A 24,257-nucleotide genomic window follows, 5' to 3' on the forward strand; every position below is an offset into this window, starting at 1 on the left:
GTTATTGGGGACTTCAAAAGAGAAAGAGAAGGGGATCAAGCGGCTTGGAGAGATGGAAAGTTGAAATTTGAGAAAACACCCTCAAAGCACACTCTCATCATTTGAGAAGGGAAAGGTTTCTAGGCTTCCCCTGCCGTATAGAAGTTCTTTCCTCCCTCTACCATCTAGCTGTCTAATTTTGATCAAGAGAGTCTCTCACCGTTTGATCTTAGATCCGACGTCTCAAAATATTTTATTTTTAATTTTTTTATACAAATTGTATGAATCTAAAATTTGGTACCGGTTATCTTCTCATTGAGAGGCACCAGTAAAAAATATTAAAAATAAAATTTTAATAAAATATAATAATCAAAATACCTTTTCAAACTTTAAAGTATTTTGATATTTTATTTAATTAAAAAATATACGGTTTTATAAAAAAATAATTAAAAATAAAATAGTGTAGAGAATCCTAGACCTCGATTCAGGACGGTCGGACTTCTAAGCTCAAGGGGAAGCATTACATTGAAAGCTTGCCCATTAGAGAGAGAGTACAGAACCTGAAGAAGAGCGTTACCATGATCAACGAGAGAGAGTACAAATAGATACACAAACTGATGGGTGGGGAGGAAAGAGAACAAATTGGCTTGAGAGAAAAGGGGAGCAATTGGCTTAGAGAGAGAAAAATGGAGAGTTGAAAGGCACCTTCGAAGCATTCACCAGGCCAGCCCATCATCAGCAGATAGACAGATCAATCAAGCTCAAGAAGGCTGCAAAGAAGACTAGAAAGAGAGAGCTGAGAGATTCAGGTATTTTTTTAAAACAAATTTGTTTATCTTTTTGATGCAAGAATAGTGATGAAATTAGGGAATCTTTCTCTTCGTGCTTCTCCGCTCAATATATATGCAAATCCTATCCCTGTTTCACGCATTGTAACCCTAACCTTGTTCCACAGGCCTCCAAAGCCCTACTTTCAAATAGTTTGATTGTTCAATTTGGGATTTTCTATGGATTTCACTGAAGCAGAAATTGTACATTTTAGACAGAGAAGCTTCCGAAGCCCTAATTTTGGATTGCTTGATTGTTCAATTTAGGATTTGTTATGGATTTAACAGCTGATGCAATAGTTATTGAACTTTCGGCAAATTTTATCTAAAACATGTAATTGGACAGATAGAAACACTGAAAAATGGGCACTATACTGCTTTATTTTGTTAATTTCCTGGTTCATCTATTCCTAGAAACCCATACGAAAATTTAACGAAATTTCAAAAGTTTCGGGTTACCACGTGATGTACCTTCTATTTGAGCACTTTTATTTCATGGGCGTCCCAGAAAAGTAGATTTCCAGTGAATTTGGTTTTTTGTCTGTGATAGAAATTGACAAGCAGGTATTTTTAAAATTTTTGTTTATCATTTACACTTTTTCTATTATAACATGTATTTTTTAGATGGAAGAATAGTTGAATCATTGAAGAAATTAGGGGAATAACCTCTATGACTTAAGGTTTTCGGGTTTTAATGGGGGATATAAAAGATCTAGTGTCAATTTAGTTAACTGTCTCTAAAAAGTAGATTTAGAATAAACTAGGAATTGTGTTTGTGATAGAAATTATTTTGTTAGATGTAGACTCTCTATGATTTTGAAGTATTTTTGCCTTCATTTACGTGGTCTTTATCACTATACAGAGGTGTTTTTTGATGGAAGATCAAGTGTTTGGAGTATGGATTTATTTAACTAACTCTGAAAAATACATTTACAGTAAATTTGGATTTATTTTGTTAGTATGTATGAATACCCGTCATGTCTTTCAATACCCTGACTTTTGAATTTCATAACCTCTTCATTAAAAAAAGGCATATTTTATGAAAAAAAAAGAAAGAAAACTCTGTTGTTCTAGATTTTATCAACCATAATATGATTTTCAGAAATTGATACACAAATTGCATTGATCAACAATACATATGCTGCTGGTCTGCTATAGACAACAACAACTGTAGATGCTGTTTACTTGAACAGGTTTATTGACCTAAACTGTATGATCTAAAAGCATAGGATCTTGCATAGTTTACTTGATGGAATGTGACTAAATTCATGTCCCTTGATCGAGTTTTATTAGTCACTATGTGACCAATTTTCAATTCCATTACTGCTGCAACAGTAGCAGTGTCAATTGGAATGATGCTACTCCACATTTGACTTGCCTGTCATTTAAAATCTATATATGTAGGTTTGAGCAGATCAAAGATAACATACTTGAAAGCCCATTGTTTGCTTGGAGTTCACCCAACATATGGTTGTTGCTTGACTTATGTTCATTTGATCCATGAGAGCTTAGAAGCTTCGAGTGTATCTGATAGTTAGCTAGACCTATTTGAATTATGTCATTTAGCCATGTTATAAATCAGTGGTATGTCACAACAATACTATGGGTTGACATGCTTATATTGCATTCAGTTTATGAAGAATGAGTTTGTTAGTATTCTTTCTTTGTTCATGGGTAAAGGAGCCAACATAGTATTTAGGAATGAAAATGGTGTGGGCTTTAAATGCTATATTCATATCATTTTATTTTTATTTCGTAATCTCATGTCCTCTTTTAATATCCTATAAATTTGTGTTGAAGAAACCATTTTGATTAATTAAGTTTGCTTTTGTAAAATCACGCAAATCTTCTAAAATCATGGAATGATTAGCCTTGAAACTTTTAATTTAAATATTTATTTCTTAAATAACTGGCATATGTTTGCTCTTGAAGGCTGCCTGTGCATTGAGTGAAATTTTGATATTAAGAACTTCAATTTTGTTTCTTATTTATGTAAATATTGGTAGCATCAGAGTGGGTTCACACTTTCATGAAATCTCCAAGCACAAAAGTATTCCTTGAATCTATTTACATTTTTGGTATTATATTGGATGAATGGAAGGAACCTTATTTAATTACAAAATGTTATTAAAAAACTGCATTTCGCACATTATATCAATGAAATACATGATTAACAGTATTGCAGGCAGTTTCCAGCTTTCCCATTGCCAAACAAGTGAAACTATCAGTACCACAGTTTATCAAACAGGGTTTCCAGCTTTCACCCTACCCATTTTCACCTGCATCCCGGAATCCAGGAAAGTCAGCAGCAGGGGTAATTCCCAGGGAGAGTCAACTGCATCCTAGAATCCAGTAAATCTACCCCTCTCTACACCGTACACCCTAGGCCTCTCCCATCTTTCATGAAAGTCCCACCTCACCCATGGTAAACCTGCAAACGGGCGCAGATAATTGTAAATTTCTCTTGCATTCAATGTTCCAAAAAAGCCATTGGCGGCGCTTAGGTGGGTAGGGGGTTCTGGGTGCTAGGCTCTTGGCGCTAGGCAGGTGCCCAAGCTTTGAGATGTCCTAGATAGACATATGTATATATGTGCTCTCCAAATGCACATATATTCAAATTTATCTGTCGTTTTTTCTGTATTTATCCTTTTATATGTATACTAACCACGTATATATGCAAATAGACGTTCACATTTGACATTTTACAATTGTACTAAATAAGTAGTGACCGTTAAAACTAAGTTGATTAATTAACAACCACAACGCCTAATTGAGTAAAAGACTAAAGACAGTATATAAATTTAAACATAAAGCTAACATATACATAAAGTACTCAAAATTTGAATCTGAATAACTAAAATAGTAGAAGTCCATAGTTCGTAGAGGCCAATCTCCATGTATGTTCCAAAATCCAAGGTTCCGAAGCACATTATAATGAAAGACTGAAAATCATAAAAGTAAAATGATGCAAAAGAAATAAGAACAATTGAGTCTTCAGTCGGAGTCATTAGCTTTGTTCCAATCACCTCCATCTAGGCCAAGGCCATCATCATCAGAATCGTCACTTTCTTCAACATAATGGCGTTCCTCAGTTTCTTTGGAATTGTCCGCCTCCTCCGCATCCTCTTTTTCCTCCTCTGTGATCCAATAGTAGAGGTTGTTGATCTAGTGGCCCTCGTAGGGTTGGAAGCTGGCCATGAAGCCTCCTCAACCATATGTCAGGACAAACCCTCACCATGGAAGACCTATTCAGTCTCAGGTCTTCAACGAACCACTCATTGGCATCATCCATGTCTTTGGATGCGTTGATATCCGTCTCATGTTCATTGAAATACTGCTTCAGCCTCTGATTGTACTTGATGAAGACTAAATCACTGGGCTGCATTTGCTCAATCCTACTCATTTTCTTTGTATATACTTATAGGAAAATGCATGAGCTAGAATTTAGTTTAGACAAAGAAAAATGAAGTAGTTAATATTGTAAACTTACCATCTCAAATGAACTCCAATTGCTCTTACGACCAATTGAGCTACATGCTAAACACTCAATACTAGGATGGCTGCATTTTGTAAATTTGGAGCACTACTCTCATCGTCTCCACGCTCTCAATATTCAGGTCAACTTAAATTTGTGTTTAAATTGTACCCACTTGCAATGTTTGATGAAGCTGCATATCCCATTTCATATCTATTCTCTCTCATATTGGGCTGTAATTGTTCTCATCATTGCCCAAAGCCTCAACTATCTCTCTAGTAGCTCCATTTAATGCATCGTATAGAAAGCCCATATCAGGCTACACCCCACTATTAACCATGCACAACACTTAGACTAAGGTTGAAAATACTCTAAGGGTACGTTTGAGAATTGGAACTTTTGTCGGAAGGCATCCCAAATACCAACCCATGGTTCTAAGTTCGGTTAAGTACTTTTTTAAGGTGTGAAATGTGTGTCATCCTCAAAAATGAGGATCACACCCCTCTGGCCCTCCCCATGGAGAGCGAAACTTCAGGATCACGAACACATGCCGCGGGAATTTATTTATTTTTTCCATCACTTCACATGCGAGCGGTCACTCCTTTTTTTTTCCACTCTCTTGCCTCTCAATCTTCACTCTCCTATTTATTTTGTTTTCCCTCTCTTGCCTCTCCAACTTCACCGTAAGCCCCCAAAACGATAAACCCAAGCCAACCTCTGTTCGCCTCTCCTCCCCTTCTTCATCGTCTTTGATCTCACTGAAAATTAAGTAGTGATTGAGAGTTTCGAAGCATAGTAGGTATGAATCTCATGCTTGATGATGTATTTCTATAATTTTGGAAAGTTTTGTTGTCATTTTTCTTGCTCTTTTGTCTAGTTTACCTCTTTCTCTCTGCAAAATTTAGGTCAATCTCTCTCCTTCTCTTTCTCACTGTTTCTCTTGATTGAAGTTTATGGATCTGAGTTCCATGATTGTGTTGCGATGTGCAAAATATTATTTCATAGATCAATTGTTTTTTTTTTTTTAAATCTTTGAGGTCTAGTTTTTATTCCTATCTGCGATATGCAATTAAATTTCTCATGCTTTAAATTCTATGTTGTAGCGGAAGTCACATTGTGCTAAGTGTTATTGTTCTTGTCTATTCACCAATTTTATGTGCAAATCTAGTTTAATAGCAAAATCACCTCTCTTTTTTTGTGTTGGAAGTTACATATTGCAATCTGTTAATTGTTGGCTTTTACCATCACTATTAACACTGTTTCTTTTGATTTTCACTGCAATCTGTTTGTTGTTGCCTTTTGTTATCAATATTCACTCGACTCTTCTTTTTTACTTGGTTATATCCTTGTGTGAATATCCCATGAACCATCTCACTACCATTTTGTTGTGCTTATTACTTGAAAAGTGCATAAAGCTGGAGTTAAAGATACCCAATTTAATTATTTAACTAGAAAAATCCATTAAAAATTGTAAGCTTGGCTTAGTGGTTTCTCTTTGATTGTTAGTGATCTTTGTTTCTTGTAAATTTCTCATACAAATTTTCTCTCTCTTTCTTATTATCTATACTGGATATTTGTGACGGTTGTACTTAGTTTTATCTAGCAAATTTTATTCCTTTTTGATAGCTTTTATGTTTGAATCTTCTGGTATGTTTTAGTTTGATTCGTGTTGCTAATTTCGCTGAACACAATGGTGAGAGAAGGATAAATTTTGTAACCTCGAAAACCTTGTTGTAATTGCCGAATTCCTATCTTCTGTATCAAAAGTAATGGCCTTTAGATGACTGAAACTTAGATGTTAAGCTTCTGGTGTTTCACAAAGTGAAATCCATACTGAATTTAGATAGACGTTCAACAGAAAATGGGCATGTTTCAGCCATCTACTTTTAGTGCATATTGTTGATTGGTGCATCCATGATCCTTACCCATATTTTCCTTTGGATGTCTACAAAATGATGACTTTTTTTTGTTTATTTGGGCATATGATTTTGTTTCACTTACTCTTTTATTTTTAAGCAACTTGTGTGCAGAGGATAAGCTTTATTGTTTTATGAAAGATGACTGTTAAATATTGTGCTGATCTTTAATATGCAAAGGAAAAAGTTTATTTAAGGGTGAGGCCCTAAACAGTGAAATTAAGGTGCACCTCAAAAATTCACTAGAAGATGTTGTTTCGATGCCCAAAAATCCTCAAATCGATCATCTCAACTTCAAGATGTATGAACATGAGAAAAAATGGATTTCAAGTCTTGAAAATAATGCATCTTGTAATGCATTTTCTGGACTGTCAATTTTCAAGATTCTGAAGTGTTCATAGATCTGCTCGAACTACACTGTCTTTGAAGCTTTAAATTTTATAAGTAGAGATGAAAATAAATTTTCAGGCCATCACAAAGATTTCCAGTACTAAAATAGCATATTTTGACACTATTTCAAGGTGTGCCTTGGGTTGTTTAGCGCCTCAGCCTTATAAAAACCACACCCATAGGCAAATGCTTGGATGTGATGGTATATGGATGGATGATATGTGATATATGTGATGAATTTGTAATGGAAATTTGATGGTGTGCATGCCAAAGTTGTTGTGCTGCACTTACTATAACTGGTTGGGTTGAGTTGAGTTGCTTATTTGGGTTTGAAAACTTATATTGGAATTAATGCCCGATATGTTGGGCTGCTGGCATGTATTGTAGGGTGGGTAAGACTGATATTTATAGATAGTAATGCAATCCTGTTGTGCTGAACCGATGGTACCATGGTTGGGGTTTCCATTTGGAGGAAGGAACTTAAGTGCATTTTAAAATGGGACACAGAAATGTGATTATTCTTTGTAATGGTTTTTCTATGGTACCTTGATTGTTCAATTGAAAATTTGGAATCGTTCTTTGTAATGGGTTTTCTATGGTACCTTGATTGTTCAATTGAAAATTTGGAATGGTTCATGGAGACCCAACCTTCAACTATGCCTCCAACTTCCCAACCCAGGAGTAGTACCCAGAAAACTTCTCGGTGGAGTACTACTCAAGAGATTTCTTTCATTCAATTTATGGTAGAGGAAGTAATGAAGAATAGAGAAACTAACAGGCAGCATAAGAATGAGAAGAAAAATGGCCTCATGTGGGCTTCCAACGAGAAGCTTGGGACAAGATGAGTGCTAAGATGGTGGGCCTCTTGGGCGATGAATCATTTGATTCGTATCACCTTAACTTACAAATCCAATTGACCATAACAAATGGATTTCTTATATGAGGAGCTTCAATAAAAGAGGTTTTTTGGATAGAATTAATTAGACAACATAAATAATTGTGTACTAAAATCGCCATAAAATAATTGGGCTACTTTATTTATTTCATTTCATTTTTGGAGTGTCTGAACCATTCTTCTTGCTTGATCTATTATGGGTGACCTATTAGATTCTCGTCAAAAAAATTAATATTACCCCCAAATGCAAATTCTTCCATGTATGGATTATGTTGGTTAATTACCAGGTCTATAGGTTTGATAACTTCCAGGTCGTACAAAACACAGGTTTCCAAGCTCCCTCTAAATTCCAGACAAGTTACCAAACACAGTAATTTTCTGTACTATGAGATTCATAGGGAGAAGGTACTTCCAAGTTTCAGATAACACCAGCTTCCAGTTGTCAAACAGGCCCTAAGTGAGTTCCCCAAGAAGCCCAAGACAAGACAAAACAATATCACGTTCCCTTTTCCCTTTACAATCCCGTGTCCACTTGCATTTTGTCCAATCCTTCGAAGCGAATGTCATTCTTTTTTTTGAGAATGTTTATTTGTATTGATGTAAAAAGAAAATACAAAGGTTGCCCTCCCACAAGGAGTGGTGAAGGACAGTAATACCCTTTACAGGGCAACAAAAATAGAGCCCATAACAGGGCAGCAGAAGTACAAAGCTATAATAGGATCAAAACCAAACTAGGTGATCTACGGTGGGCAGTCCACATAATTTGAGCCCAGAGCTCGAGATTTGGCTAGAGAGTCAGCGTTGGAGTTGGCCTCTCTCCATGTATGCCTCCAAGCGATTTGCAAGAGGTAGCACCTATGTTGGATTTCGTCAAACACTGACTCTAGCCTCCAAGGGCACTGGGCTGGGGTAGAAGCCCAAGTGATAACATTGGCAGAATCTCTTTCGATCACCAGAGAGTTTCCCTAGGCCCTGTTGAAGTGTCGAAGGCCATGAAGGAGGGTCATTGCCTCCACCTCGATGGAGTCTGAGCTACCGATGGACTGCTCAAAGGAGAGGAGGGTGCGACTGGCATGGTCGTGATTGATGCCACCTACTCCCAATTGTCCAGGATTGCTCAGGGAGCAACCATCGAAATTAAGCTTAATCCACCCCGGAGAGGGAAGTAACCAAGCGGCTGATCTAGGAACTTGGGTAGGCCTTAACTGAAGAATAGCCTTCCAATTTTGGTGGAAGTCCGTTACTGAGAAGCACTTGAAATGTTTAGAGTTGGTTGCCTAAAAGATGACCAAAGATCTCACCTTTTCCATCAGCGTGACAGGATTAGAAAATTCTCCCCGACAGATTCTCTGGTTCATTTCCAGCCACCTACTTCAGATAAGGCTAACACATAAGCTTTCCAAAGACTAATACCTGATTTAGCCCACGGGGCTGAAAGGTAAGAAGAGAAGAATTTGGAACAGTCTGAGGGGTGACCCAAACCCAACCAAAAAGTTGGAGGATAGAGTTTCAGAGGAAAGACGCTATCTCACAATGTAGAAAGATATGAGCATTGATTTCAACTTCTTTCTTACACGTGATGCACCTGTTGGGTGGTTGTAGGTGCCTTCTTTGAAGATGGTCCACGGTTAAGGCCCTCTCATGGGTGGTCACGCAAATAAAGAAGGTGATTTTAGGGGGAGCCAGAGAATCCCAGGCCTTAGCAACAACGTGGGTAGGAGAAGGGGGAGAGAGGGGGGGGAGGGGAGGGAGGACAAGAGGAGAGCCTTATAAAAAGGGGCAACCGAAAGCACTTCTGAATGGGAATGGATCTAGACCACCTTATCGAAACTCGAAGAAGGGAGGAAAAGTTGGGGAGCAAGATCTGCAAATCAAGAAAATCAGGTAACTCGGAGTCATTAAGGGCCCTTCTCAGCAATGGTGGATAACTGGTTTCTTGCCAATCGGTAAACGGTGGGGAATGAGTTCCTGAGTGGGGTGTGGCCCAGCCAAATGTTCGACCATAAGGCAATATAGTTACCCTCTCTAGGATGATAGCGGATATGGGAGAGGGAGTGGTGAGGGCAAGAATGGAAACGCTTCCAAATACTTAAGGCATTGTAGGGACCTTGGAGTCAGGGAACCAAGCCTCGAGAGGGCACTGATATTTGAGACGAACCACCTCTTGCCATAAGTGATCTGTTTGGGATGCAAACCTCCACCACCACTTACTAATGAGTGCAACATTGGTCTTCCTAATGTTGCGAATGCCCAGGCCTCCAAGGGATTTCGAGGTGCAGACCGTCTCCCAAGCAATGAGATGAAATTTCCTTCCATCAGTGCCAGACTAGAGGAATTTCTAATGAGTTGTTCAAGCCGATTTGCCATAGAGATCGGGATTGGGAAAAGGGACATTTGGTAAATAGGGGTGTTAGAGAGAGTTGCCTTGATCAGGGTTCGTCTACCTGCAGGGAAGAGGAAACGACCTTTCCATCCTGCGAATCTCCTATCGAACTTATCGATAATGTGGAACCACTAGCTAGCTTTAGGCTTCTTGATACATAGGGGCAAACCTAAATAAGAGGCAGGCAAAGGTTGAGTGTTGCAGCCCCAAAGACTAGCAAAAATGGACACTGACTCCAAAGTCATGGCCAGCCCCATCATACTGCTCTTGGCAAGGTTAATTTTGAAGCCTGTAGCCCATTGGAAGCATCTAAGAAAAATGCAAAGGTAGTGGACCTGATCAGGCAAGGTGTCACAAAAAAGGAGGGTGTCATCGGCGTATTGAAGGTGGGAGACCGAAGGTCCCCTGGGGCTAGCCTGGAAGCCTTTGACCAGGCCAGCATGGTACAGACCCGAAAGGGAACCACTGAATACTTCAGTAGCAATAGAGAAAAGGAAAGGCGAAAGGGGGTCGCCTTGCCTCAGACCCCTAGACGCTTGAAACAGGCCCTTGGGTGTGCCGTTGATGATAACCGAGAAAGTGGGTGAGGAAATGCACCCTCTCATCCACCTTCGCCAATGTGCACCAAAGCCCATGCGGTGTAATGTCTCATCGTGAATAACCCATTCGATGTGGTCATACGCCTTCTCCCAATCTAGCTTAATAACCAAACCAGGGGTTTTTCCAAATGACGGGTATGAAGGCATTCGTGCGCCATAAGGGCACTGTCTAGGATTTGCGATCCTTGACAAAAGCGCCTTGATTGGGTGAGATAGGCCAACTCAGTACCTCATGGATTCTAGTGGCTAAAACCTTAGAGAGGATCTTGTAAGAGCTATTGACTAGGCTGATGGGTTTGAAGTCTTTTAATTCCTCCACACCTTCGATTTTGGGGATTGAAGCCAGGAAGGTAACATTCATGGCCCTATTGATCACCCCACTAGAGTGGAAATCAGCAAAGAAAGCCACCACGTCAGTCTGGGTGTCCCAAAATTGAAGAAAGAGAGCAACAGGGAAGCCATCGGGGCCAGGGGCTCTGTCGTGGCCTAAGGACTTGATTGCTTCAAGGATTTCTGCTTCTTCGAAAGGGCGTTCCAACCACACTGCTTAGGAAAGAGGTTGCAAACATGATCTACATACTTAGGAAAGAGGTTGCAAATATCGTGATTCCAAGCCTCAATAGATCCCTCTTCTCATTGAACTTCCACATCATGCCAGTGTCACAGCCTTAGCCTAAGGAAGTGTCCCTTTTATCCTTGACATTTCACCAATAGCCTCAAGCATGAGGTCCATGCATTGTGCTGCTGCGCATGGTGTCCAAAAGATACGAAGCTGCTTTTGGCTCAACGAATTAGAAACAACCAGTATAGGTGCAGGATTGTTTGTTACTCCTCGAATTGCATGTGCCTTCCCAACCTCTCGTCACCCTTATTAATCAAAGAATAAATATATTATGCATCGTGGACATTATCAAATGCATCATCAAACCTAAAAAACATATACCCTAAAGGATAATTCACCATCAAATTCATAAATCATAACACTGTTCTTATCACTCCATGAATATTTCGTTTTGGAGATCCCAAATTGCACCCATGCAGGCCTATGGGGCTTGAGACACTCCTAAGTAATACCTGCAACATACATCCAACAAGCAATATACTGATTTACTTGGGCTCTTTCATCCTTTTTGAACCTATTTTGAATGTAACCGGTCTCTTCTCTTTTTCTACAGTAACCTTGGGGTCATTAGGGAAAGAGGAATCCATAGGCCCCTCCATACAAGGTTTTTTAAACAGAATTCCTATTTAGAACTTTGAGAGGAACCCACTTGGGTCACTTCAGCTTGCCCTTCATTTTCATCCTTCTCATTATCCCCAAAAATATTCAACCCGGCCAGTAACTATGCGACGCTTGCCTCCCTTAATACCTTATAAACTTTTTTTTATTTATTTTCCGACATCCAAATTGTCAAGAATCTCTCACTAAAGGTATGACCCATGATAGAGCAGAATGGCGAGCCAAGATTCGTATAGCTGACCCCAAATAGTTGGGAAAAGGTTCTGATGATGATGATGAAATAGTCAAGAATCTCCCTCCTAACTTCCCCCGGTACTTCCTTACCTGGGGCAACATTCCCCTTAATACCGACAAAGTGTTTCTTCAACCTTTTATTACCCGCAATTATATCTCTACCACAAAATTTACACCATACTTTGTTCTTATCATTTTTATCTAGGCAGACCAGATTTTCAGCACTGATCCCACTTTCAGAAGAACCTGAAGATCACATTTCAAAATAAGGAAGGATTCTCAAATTTGGAGATATTGTACTGATCTTTGTTGCCTCATCTTCGATCCTCGATGTTTTTGATGTATTTTGAGCTCTATATCACCCAAAAAGTCGTCTTATAACATCCCTTTATGGTTCAAAATAATTTCAATAAAACAAAAGTAGCATTTGGGATGATTTCTCAAACTTCCAAATTTTTTTCAGTCCCACAGAATTTTTTACTTTTCCCTCTCTCTCTCTCTCTCTCAAATTTGTGAGCTAAAACAAGTTTGGGGGATTAAAAGATGCTCCCCCCTAACCCACCAAATAAAAGGGAAAAAAAAATATTTCCCCCTTTTGAGGGGTAAGCGATTTGGCTCGTTGCCTGAGGACATTTACCGAAGGCTTTGCCTAGGCAAGCACCTAGGTCTAGTGGCTAGATGCCCACTAAGGCTCCTGCCTGGACCGCTGCCCAGGGCCAGGTCCCCGAAGCATTAGGCAGCCTGTTTTTTCGAAGCACTGCCGCCATCTCTATCTCTCTCCCTCTCTTTCTTTCCCATTTGTACCAATCTGCTGCTCTTTCAACTATCGACTTCCTTCCAATTGTTTGACTTGTAATCATATGAAGTGATTGTTCTTGTTCTTCAACCTCAGACCACCCTTCAGTAACTTGCTAAAGTAATAGCAATCCATTTGAGTATGCTTTCTAACAATACCCCTTTTGCTGGAAGGATGAAGACTGTAACTGTTCAGAATAAGGCTGGTCTTATGATTCCTTTTGTTGGATAATTGCTTCAATGGGTTTGCTTTTCCGATCATCACACTGTAGAAAGAGATGTGATGAAGATGCATATCCCCTGTACATGTCTGGTTATTATTGCAGATTGGAAAAGAATTATGGTTAGGAATTTGAAATGTTCCATATTTGAAATTGTCCAAATTTTTACCTTTCAATATATATATATATATATATATATATATATATATATATATATATATATATATATATATGGTTAGGAATTTGCTGGAAGCATGAGTAGTGATGCTTTAATGAAAGTTTCTTCAAAGTCTCAAAGTGAACTTTAGCTTGTACTAATGGAACAATGATTAATTCTTGAAAATAATTTACGACAGTAACTCAATGTAGTTCTTCCCTGAAGCCATAGTTCTCACATGCACAGATTTGTCCTATTCTTTCATAACGATCTATTCTCTACAAAGTTTTCAAAACAAGGGTTTCACAGCAGTAACATTTGAAGTCCAACCCTGGAGCCCAGTTTTCATTGTTGTTTGTAGATGTCTTTGTATTTCAGTGAGGAGTCCTCGGACTTCTTCCATCCAAGGAAAGAATCCTCGTAATTTCATTATAAATTTCCTGTACGTGGGGACTATTGTAGCAAACACGATCAAACTTATTCTTGGGCAGTGCTCAATTTTTGCCCCTCTTTTCTCCTGAACTTGCATTGGAATTGATAACCATGACAACTTTGCCAGGTTTTTTTTATGATGAACTGCATGAAAATACTGAATGATGGTGTGAAAATTAAGGTTTTGGTTTTTAGGAGGATGAGGGGCGGTGATCTTCAAGCAGACTTTGGAAACATAACATAACTCACCTACAAACTGATAAAGTCATTATAGTTTGATGAGATTTGAACTCCATGTGCTAAGAGGTTGAAAAGCGAGTTAAGAACTTCATGGCTGCATGAATCATGAGAGTGGGCTTATGAACTTTGGCAGTTAATGCTATTTGAGCTGTAATTCATAAGGGCAAGAAGACACCCCTCTACTTTGTTATTGACTATGAAGGTTAAGATAATTAACCTATTCTAAGAGCTTTGTGTGAAGTCATCGTGAAGTTCAATAGTTTTATTGTTTATTGTACATCTAGTATACACAGATTTTAGAATGGTACATATCTTTTCTACGTATAAAAATTGTTTATTGTACTGCTAGTATACAGAGATTTTAGGATGTATATATCTTTTCTACTTATAAAAACAGAATCTTCACTCTGAAATAGACCCTGAATAATGACTACATGACAATTTTGGATTTTTGATTCATTTACTTGGTGCTTCTGATCCTTCCAGATGATGAGCAGTACAGCAGCCACCAAGGATGATACGTGCAAAGTCATTGATAATCCAACACCCTCCGCAGAGGCCCGACCTTTCTTTTTCCAAACTTCCACTTATTTGTTACAATTTGCTTCCATCTATGGCATTGCTGCAGGATACTGCATCTCCGCATCTTTTTTGTCTATAATCAACAAATGGGCAGTTATGAAATTCCCCTACCCAGGTGCTCTAACTGCTTTGCAATATTTTACCAGTGCCTTTGGTGTCTTTCTATGTGGGCAACTCAGGCTCCTAGCGCATGATCCCCTCGATATTCAAACCATGTGGAGGTTTTTGCCAGCTGCTATCATTTTTTATCTCTCTCTCTTCACAAACAGTGAGCTCCTTCTCCATGCAAATGTGGATACTTTCATTGTTTTCCGATCAGCTGTTCCCATATTTGTAGCGATAGGAGAGACCCTCTACTTGAAACAGCCATGGCCCTCTCCAAAAGCCTGGCTTTCTCTCTTTACAATCTTTGGTGGCAGTGTTATCTATGTCATGACGGATTATCAATTCACAGTCACTGCCTACAGTTGGGCCTTGGCCTACCTAGTGAGCATGTCTATTGACTTTGTATACATAAAGCATGTGGTCATGACCATGGGGTTGAACACATGGGGCTTGGTTCTTTACAACAATCTTGAGGCTTTACTTCTCTTTCCTATAGAATTCTTGATCATGGGGGAATTGAAGAAGATAAGGCACGATATTTCGGAGGAGTTACATTGGTATTCACCTAGTGTAGTTTTACCAGTGGGTTTGTCATGTCTCTTTGGGCTCTCTATCTCTTTTTTTGGGTTCTCTTGTAGGCGGGCTATATCAGCCACTGGCTTTACTGTTTTGGGTATTGTGAATAAACTTTTCACTGTTGTGATAAACTGGATAATTTGGGATAAGCACTCAACTTTTATTGGGACACTTGGACTCTTGATTTGCGTGCTTGGGGGAGTTCTCTATCAACAATCCTCTAGCAAGCCTTCTGCGCCTGTTAAGCTGCAAGCCCAAAAGGAGGGTGGTGGAGAGGAGGAGAAATTGCTTGTAGAAATGGAGTCAACAGAAACCAAGGATATAGAGCAGCAACCTGATTCGATAGAGAAGGGGTAATGTATGTAGTTGCTCTTCTCGATTTCCTATTCTTTTTTCCCCTTTTCGATGATGAAATCCTGCTCAGCTGGTGAAATTGTTGGCTTGTACCATTTTAGACATGTTGGGGATCATTATTACTATATTTTGGGATGAGGAGGGGGTCGGGAAGGTGGGGATGTTGTTTGAGATGGGAGTAGAGAATTGCTTCTCCTGGTTTCCTTTTCTGGTTTCATGCCTCATAATAGCATGAATGAAGGTTCATGAGATGTGGTATTTTGAATGAGTGAGAGCCAGAGAGGCGTGTAAACTTTTTTTCTGCTTTTTTCTGTTTTTATTTTTATTTTTTTGGAGCTCTTGGAGAATTAGTCTATTTGGACCACCGTATGGTGGTTCAGTGTTGCGCGAAGGAACGGTTCTGACAGACAACAATTTGGGGACGGGATGACATAGTAATTGGTCATCCTGCTCCTGCTGATGTTCATTGTGTCAGTATTGGCCTCTTCTCCGATTATTTCTTTAAATTGCTCCTTCGAGTTCATTGAGCGGTTCATATGGAACAATGTAATGTTGAGATCTACTTGAATCAAGAAAAAGCACTGGAGACATTTTGTCCTTATTTCTTTACTTTCCCTTTCTTTAATATGGTTGCCTTTACTTTCATACGTGCTCTTCCAAAAGAAAGAGTAGGGGAACTTAGACCCACGTATGCAAAGCCTTGAGTTCCTTGCATGGTTTGGATTAAGCTCCGTTAGACCCACGTATGCAAAAGCCTCGAGTTCCTTGCATGGTTTGGATTAAGCTCCGTTGTTCTATAGCCAAAGGTAGCTAGAGTTTGCCATTAGTCCCTCTCTAGCATTCTTTAGATTTGGTGTACGGTAGCATGGATAGATGTTTTGCCTATCAAAGTCAGGTAGGTTCTATAGCCAAAGCTAGCCGCCTTTTTAGACTAATTCAATATATAGGACAATGATTTTATGTAACTGTTGTATAGTAATATGATATAATATATAATTACTCATGTCTGTGAGATTTTAAATCAGATGGTTATAAGTATATCACTTAGACTCGAAGTTCAAAAAAAAAAAATTTAAATTTAATGAAACACCTTAAGCCATCAAATTTGACATTTAGCAGTTAGGATTGATTGTGACCTCATTGTAGTAATAGTAAATTATATACAAACCTTAGATTTTGTTTGAACGATCTTTAGTCCTTGTACTATCCCGTAAATGGTTTCAAATTTCTCTCCTTCCATATTTGCCAACTATTATCATCCATAGCAATATTCCCAATTTAGACAATAGACGGGGAGGGGAACTCCGTAGTATTGGTTGGTTCAACATTTGGGAGAGCGCCCATTGGAACTCAGAGTTAAAATACCCACTTATCTTACGAAAACCAAATGACAAATGGATTGGTGTCCTTGTCCACTTTACACAGTAGACAAATGTTTGTTTGTGGAACTCCTCTTTTTTCTCACATTGCTTTTATTGAGAGTTCTATCTCTTGCTCCGATCCATGTAAAGTGCTTGTGTTTTGTGCGGGTATTGGAACACTTGTACCGTATGTTACATAGATACTCATATGCATGTTTATTTATGACTTGGATATGAATGTAAAAAATTATGAATCTCAAAAATTGATATTTTGACATGACACATTTGTATATTATATAAGCATTTATATATATATAGTTCACATATGCATTTACATATACAATAATTCACGTCATACCACAATAATAAAGCATCCAAAATCCAAAGAACTAGTACTTCCTTTTTTGCCCTCAGCTTGCCTAACATGCCATATATGATCGGGGTAGTTGTTGCAAGGAAAGTTGATGGGATCAAGTCCAAAAAGCAAGATTATGTAAGGGAAAAGCTTGCATCATTAAGAACTGACTTGCTTAAAGGATTGAAGTCCCCGGAATCAACATTTAAAATTCTTCCTGTGATAAACTACTAGAAAATTCAGGTAAGTCAACTTTAACGCCTTGGTCATCTATTCCTCCCAGTTTTTACTCTTGAGTCACCATCCGACTCTTGCCTTCGCTGAGACCTTTATCTACCAATCCTTTCGCTTGAATCAGTACCCGTTTCTGAGCTAGAAGAAGTTGTCTCGATCTCTGACTCACGGTGCTCCCCAAACAAGCCCTCATATATGGAGTCTATAACTGGTGACCTCACATTTCGCCGATTTTGATCTTGCAAAAGCACAACCACCGACTCCGTTGGATTGTGTACAGTTTCTACCGACTAATGACTTCACGGCGTACATTTCTTTGGCCATGACCCCTACCCCGAGCAGCCGTCACAATCAATGAAACTCACCAACTGTGGCATTGACACCAAATAATACAAAATCGGTACCAACTGAGACGATTGACCGGTTAAGCAACAAGACTCCTAAATCACCGTCAAGGAAGGAAAAATGGTCCCTTCAATATATGATAATGCTCTAATACCAAATGGTCCAAAAAACTGGCATAAAAAAGTTTAGATCCAAGGCTGATTGTACAACAACGACCCTACTTCTTGATCTTGATCAAGATATGACGGAATTTTAGTCCTTAACTCTTACCAAACTCAAGGTACTCACATTACATAGATGGCCTTTCAAATCAAGGTGCTTTTGGTACACAAAGATGAGACGGTGATGAGAGTAGGTGAAATCACTGTTCATTTTTGTCTATAAGCGATTTATATATATATATATATATACACACACACCAAGGAGCAGGAAGAATGTTTCATTATCAAATTATCAACAAAAATAGCTAATAGTTCCATATATAAAAGGGAAAAGTTTTCCTAAGGTTGCAACCTTGAAATGTAGAATCACAGATGCACCTCAAAAATCTATTGAAAATGTTGTTTTAATGATTAAAAAAACCCTCTAATTAATCATCTCGACATAGAGATCTATAAATATGAAAAAAAAAAAAAAAAAAAAAAATTTGAATCCCGAAAATAGTGCATCTTGCAACACATTATCTAGACCGTCCATTTTCAATATTTTCATATATTTATATATCTACTTGATTTTAACAAGTTTTGGAATTAAATTTTTTTTAATTAGGTATGAAAATAGATTTTAAGATAATACTAAGAATTTTTTACAACAAATTACATGTTATGATAAAGTTTTAAGGTACGCCTTAATTGGATTGTTTAAGGTTGCAACCGTATAGAAACCGCACCCTATATAAAAACCTATTTGCAAAAACTAATAAATAACCAGAATACCTCTAGTAAAATGTGAAAATAACTAGATTACCCATGTCCCTATTTCCCATACTTGCATGCAACCTTCTTGCACCCAAGTTCCCATGCACGAAGCCAAATTCCTATGCATTAAAAGTACACAATTTTGATTTTTGGACTCGTGAAATCTTTCATACAATAAATTACTTGTCTCTATACCAAATTCTCTAGACCTTAAAAAATCCCAAAATCATCAAACAAACAAAGAGAAAATGACAAACACATATTGGGCCCCAAACAAGAAAGCAATGACAAATTCATTCTTGAATAAAACCAATCTTAAAAATGACGATTACATCCCGATGACCAAAAGATCTTGAAAGTAACAATTTCATCCCGGAATCCAAAACTTCTGACCGCAATTTGCATCACCATTTCTTCTCTCGTACTTATTTATTTATAAAAAGGAAGTTAGAGAGGAGATCATCAACCCTTTCCTTGGTATATCTCAACTCATCTGTGTCTAACCTACATCTTAAGACACCAAAGCAAAATGTAGTGTTTTGCTAATATGATGCTCTAGTTTATTCTTTTTTCCTTCTATTTTTTTTTTTTTTTGGAAAGGTTTCTATACTTTTCCTATAGTATATAAGATACATACTTCTCCTTCCATCCAGCCGTCCAATTTAGATCAAGTGAGCCATTGACCATTTGATCTAGATCCGACGCCTTAGAGTATTTTATTTTTAGTTTTTTTATATAAATTGTCTGAATATAAAATTTCATACATGTCATCTTCTAAATGGGGTGCACCTAAAAAAACATTTTAAAAAATCAAAAAAACATAACAACCAAAATACCCCTTGAAACTTGTAGGGGTATTTTGGAAATTTTATTTTATTGGAAATATTGCTTTTATATTTTTAAATTTTCGAGTTTCAAATAGGAGTGGAGGCTCGAAATTTGGCGTCAAAATATTTTGAAAAAAAAAATAAAAACAAAAAATGTAAATGCATGACATTGTGATTGAGGTCATCTCAGCTGTCCATTCAGAATGGAGGATTGGATAGGGTGAAGTATATAAGTTTTATGCAAGCATAGAAAGCTTGCCCTTCATTTTTAAGGTGAAAGGTTTTGAAGGAAAACATATTGTTTGCCAAGGGCAATATACGTTATAGTGCTCTTTGGACCTTTTACAATGACAAAACCTGGAATCTATTGGCATCTTAAATATTGCATATTCTTTTTAATATGTTCTCAAGTGATACATATGTTTTGGGGTTGCCTGTGGTACAAGAAGGACACAATTACTTATAACCAACCGATCTGAAATTTGATATCTTGGATGTGTCACAAAGTTCAAAAAATTTTATTTTGAACTTTAAGTTTAGTCAATAGAATATATACAACCACCCAATTTCACATCCAATGGTCGGAATTAATTGTGACCACCTTGTACCAGGGTAAATGGTCTCATTGAATACTTTTCCATATATTTTTGCCTTCCTTCATTGTGTACACTAAAGCATATTCATGGAATACTGCTTTTCACAATGAAATGTTAGTATTTAGTAGCGTAAACTAAATATCTATTGATCGAAATAAAAAATAAATAAATTGTACAAGAATGAGAAGAAGAAGGGTGATAAAATCTATTCTTCAATAAAAACTTTAAAAAATTATTTATAAAATGATATTTTCACCATGATATGCTAGCATTTATTGTCATAAATTAAAAGGAAATATTTATATGAGGTTGACACCTTATAATGTAGAACTAATATGCACCTCTAAAATCCTTTGACGATTGTTGTTTTAATGTTGGAAAATCATATAAATAATCATCTCTCGACATTGAGATGTATAGATTTGAAGTAAAAAAGAGATTCCCAGCCCTAAACATAGTACATTTTGGAATACATTATCTGGACTGTCCATGTTCTCGATTTTCATGTGTTTATAGATCTGCTTGAATCGAACCTTTTTTGGAGTTTAGAATTTTATAATTAGACATAAAAATAGATTCTCGCACCATCGTAGAATGTTCAATGCCAAAATTGTATCTTATGACAAAGTTTGGATGTGCACTTCACTTTGATTGTTTAATGTTGCAACCTTATGCAAAACTGCACCCTAAATAAAATATACAGTGATAGAAATAAAAATCGATAAAAAGTACAAAAAACGAAAAAAATAAAATAATGGAAGACATTTTTTTTAGTATAATCTTTAAAAATATTCTTGAGAAAAATGAACTTTAAAAAGAGAAGGTGGCGTTTCCGCAAATAGATATAAAAACTAACCTCATTTATCTTGCTATAATGTATATATGTATCTAGTTTGTGATTAATGTAAATGGAGAGAAAAACAATATTACTTGGAATAGGGCAGCCATGCCAAAAGATGCTTTCTATTTTCACATGCATGCTCTCTTTAAGAGCATTTATGTTGGCCTTGTCTTTGTATTTCTTATCTTGTTGTATAATATGGATAATATTTATATGTTATGTGCATAATGTTTATTGAAGATGCCATTTTTAACTTATGCGATGCAAAATAGAGGATTAAGGGCCTTCTAGAGTTTACAAATCAGAAAAAGGAAAGGCGTATTAACAACTATTTAAGTAACGAGACAACACGAGGATTGTGAAACCTGTCTGCTAATCAGAAGAAAGAAAAAGAAAATGCAATACTCATCACTAAGATCACATATGTCATGAGAGAGAGGCCTTTTTGGGAATGGGGCTGGGTCATGCTGTTAGTACCATCCAAACCCAATTAAAGGTATTGACCTCCATTTTCACTGACGGATTCATAAAAATGGGTAGTAACTTGTCATTCCCACTAACTAACTAAGAGAGAGATTTCGATGTAGGTAGGTAAACCGGAAAAAAAAAAAAAAAAGTACAAAGAAAAACAAAGAAGCTCTTACCATTGATGCATGAGTGAATCCAACTAGAATATCCATTGGAAAAATGTCAGTATTTTTTATTTGAAGAATATTATGTCGTATTTCAAAATAATACATCCCTCATATGTTTTTCTAAGATTTTAATAGAGAGAGAGAGAAGTGGCTTTTAGTGAGACACTACATAATAGAATTAGAATTGAGCGGTATTTATGTTAAAACACTTTCATGCCTTATGTTCATAGAATAAAGAATAATGGAGTGTGGGTATTTTTACGGAGCACCACGCGAAAGGTGTGATGTACATTTGCGTAAGCTTGTAGGCACTATCGTATATTTGTCTGCATCTATGTCACCTTACACTATGTTCCTTTAAAACTACTCCTAAACACAGCAAAAGAATTAATCGCACAAAAAAAAAAACATAAATAACAAAAAAAAAAACTGGGGAATCTGCCTCCGATGCTGCAGATTTCATGCTACATAGACCGAACTCAACAAATGACAGTAAAAATAAATAAAGAATAAAAAAATAAAAAAACTACTTAAATAACGAAAAAAAGAGGCAATCTGCCCCCCATGATGCAGATTCATGGGACATAGAATGCTGTCAATTACATCCTTCTTTCATTTTAATTTAATTATGTTTCCAATTAAAGTGCGCCGGCTCATGGCCTTATCCCTCCCCATGAAAGCATCACCGTCGATCCTTCACAAATGCAGAGTTAGATCGATTGGCTCCACATTACTTGCGAGTTTCAGCGTCAGATCGACCGTCTCAGCCCTCGACTGATCATTGGGGCTTACAGTCGGGGCAATACCTGGTGCATTATATCCCACTTCCATCGCATTAAGCATCAATGGAGAAGCACTGGCTCCTCTTTCGTTTCCGGACATGTTGCTTCGGCTAAAGTTATGGGCCACCGCAGCGTAGTGAGCCCAAGCCCATTGCTGCATCTGTGCTTGTTCATACGGGTTCACGTACCTCATGGTCGAGCTAGGTGGCGCAGGGACGATGTTTTGGAGGCATTGGCTTGCATTTGGTTTAGATTTCAGGGCCTTTTTAGTGGCCATCCTCTCTTTTTTGTGTGCATTCTGATGGCCGCCTAATGCCTGAGAGTTTGAAAAGAGGCGTGGACAGTATGCGCACGGATACTGATTTCCAGGATTTCGGGAAGCAGAGCTCTCAGCCTCATTTTCCTTGGGAATGGAATTAAAGTGGAGCCAATCGAGCATAGGGGAGGGTGGGGTGGTGAGGCCGGTGCTTGCAGTGGTGGTGGTGGTGGTGGTGGTGGCCGACGGGGCGGTGACGGTGCGAGAGTCGGAGTTGTCGGATTTCTGAGATGCCATGGTGATTCAGAGAGAGAAGCTATGGATATGGAGAAGGGTTGTGCAGGGTGGGGTTTAAAAGGTGGTTCCCTGTGTTGTGCATGCATGACAAGTCAGTTTGGTGAAGAAGCCATTCTTAGAAATGAGACATATGCCTTATCACACTTTTCAAGTGGGTCCTACTCTCTAATTCAAGTGGGAAAGTGGGCCCTACTCTCTCTCTCAAAGGAGAGGTGGCCTACCTCTCTTGAGAGATTCTTCATAATCAATGTGAGATAATTTGGGTTAAAAGTTTGCATGTGTATTGCAACCTTGCCTTCACTCTTCCACCACTTTACTTCCAATTCCATTCTATTTTTGGGTTTTGAGATTTGGATGGAAGTTATTTTGGGTCATTGTTTACTTACAAGCATGCATGGGTGGAGACAAAATTAGATTTTCCAATGAGGTTTCTACTTTCTGTTGATAATGAGATTCTTATTCTTATGGAAAATGCTGTATTCTAGGTAATAAATCAGATAATATAGGGCCACAAATTGCCGCACTTAATTATTTAGTAGGAAAAATTACAAAAAAAAAAAAAAACTCATGACCACACTTTCTATGCAACTTACCCCAACTTAATTTTGTTTCTCACTTTTTTCTTCAAAACAAACTTTCTATTGAAATACCCCTAAGGGAAAAAGTTCACTTTTTTTAAACCGAACAAAAATCATTTTGGCTAGATTTGATGTTGACTTTGGACCTCAATAGCATATTGCCGGATCGCACCATCACATTGGCAGAGCACACAAGTGCCGGACAGCTTTACGACAACTACCAGACCAAAACTGAGTATTGCCTGACCGCTATTTGCAACTATGAGACCGCCATTTTGCAACTGCCGGACCGCCCTTGCAACTGCCAGACCGCACTTTACACTGGAGCCCTACTGCTGGACCACACTTTATAGAGTACTGGAGCCCTACTACCGGCACACATTTACGCAGTATCGGAGAGAGAGGTATGGCTAGATAAAAGTAAGGGTTTATTCTTTATTTAGTTGGGGGTATTTGCATAGGGAAAGCTATCTAGGTTCCCCTACACCATAAAAGTTGTATGTTCCTCCTACCATCCAGCCATCCATTTTTTATCAAGAGAGCCACTCACCGTTTGATCTTAGATCCGACGTCTCAAATTATTTTATTTTTTAATTTTTTTAATACAATTTTTTTGAATATAAAATTTGGTACGTGCTATCTTCTCATTGGGGTGCACCTATACAAAATATTAACAATATTTTTTAGATAAAAAATAATGACCAAAATATTAACAATATTTCAGAGGTATTTTGGTCATTTTATTTTAGCAAAAAATATTTTTTTATTTATTTTTCGTTAGTGCGAGTTTAATAGAGGAATGGACGTCCAAAATTTAGTGTAAAAAAATTTTA

General features: G+C 37.8%; 2 protein-coding genes across 2 annotated transcripts; one reads left to right on the forward strand and one right to left on the reverse strand.

Moving 5' to 3' along the window:
• Window positions 1–515: 515 nt before the first annotated feature.
• Window positions 516–16,001, forward strand: LOC18440560 (GDP-mannose transporter GONST3). The gene is made up of 2 exons (XM_006850698.4): window positions 516–788; window positions 14,270–16,001. The coding sequence occupies exon 2, from the start codon at window positions 14,270–14,272 to the stop codon at window positions 15,401–15,403; it is 1,134 nt and encodes a 377-aa protein (XP_006850761.1). The 5' UTR covers window positions 516–788; the 3' UTR covers window positions 15,404–16,001.
• A 6,206-nt stretch (window positions 16,002–22,207) lies between these two features.
• On the reverse strand, window positions 22,208–22,846 carry LOC18440559 (uncharacterized). Its single transcript, XM_006850697.1, has one exon. It carries the CDS (start codon window positions 22,844–22,846, stop codon window positions 22,208–22,210), a length of 639 nt encoding a protein of 212 aa, XP_006850760.1.
• Between the last annotated feature and the right edge of the window lie 1,411 nt (window positions 22,847–24,257).

Source organism: Amborella trichopoda, chromosome 1 (assembly GCF_054954075.1).
Source record: "Amborella trichopoda isolate Santa Cruz 75 chromosome 1, AtrichopodaSantaCruz75HAP2 v2.0, whole genome shotgun sequence".
In the NCBI taxonomy this organism is placed as follows: domain Eukaryota; kingdom Viridiplantae; phylum Streptophyta; class Magnoliopsida; order Amborellales; family Amborellaceae; genus Amborella; species Amborella trichopoda.

Bases quoted from the DNA above. Each gene is read 5' to 3' on its own strand.
- LOC18440560 (XM_006850698.4), top strand. From the start codon at position 14,270: ATGATGAGCAGTACAGCAGCCACCAAGGATGATACGTGCAAAGTCATT.
- LOC18440559 (XM_006850697.1), bottom strand. From the start codon at position 22,846: ATGGCATCTCAGAAATCCGACAACTCCGACTCTCGCACCGTCACCGCC.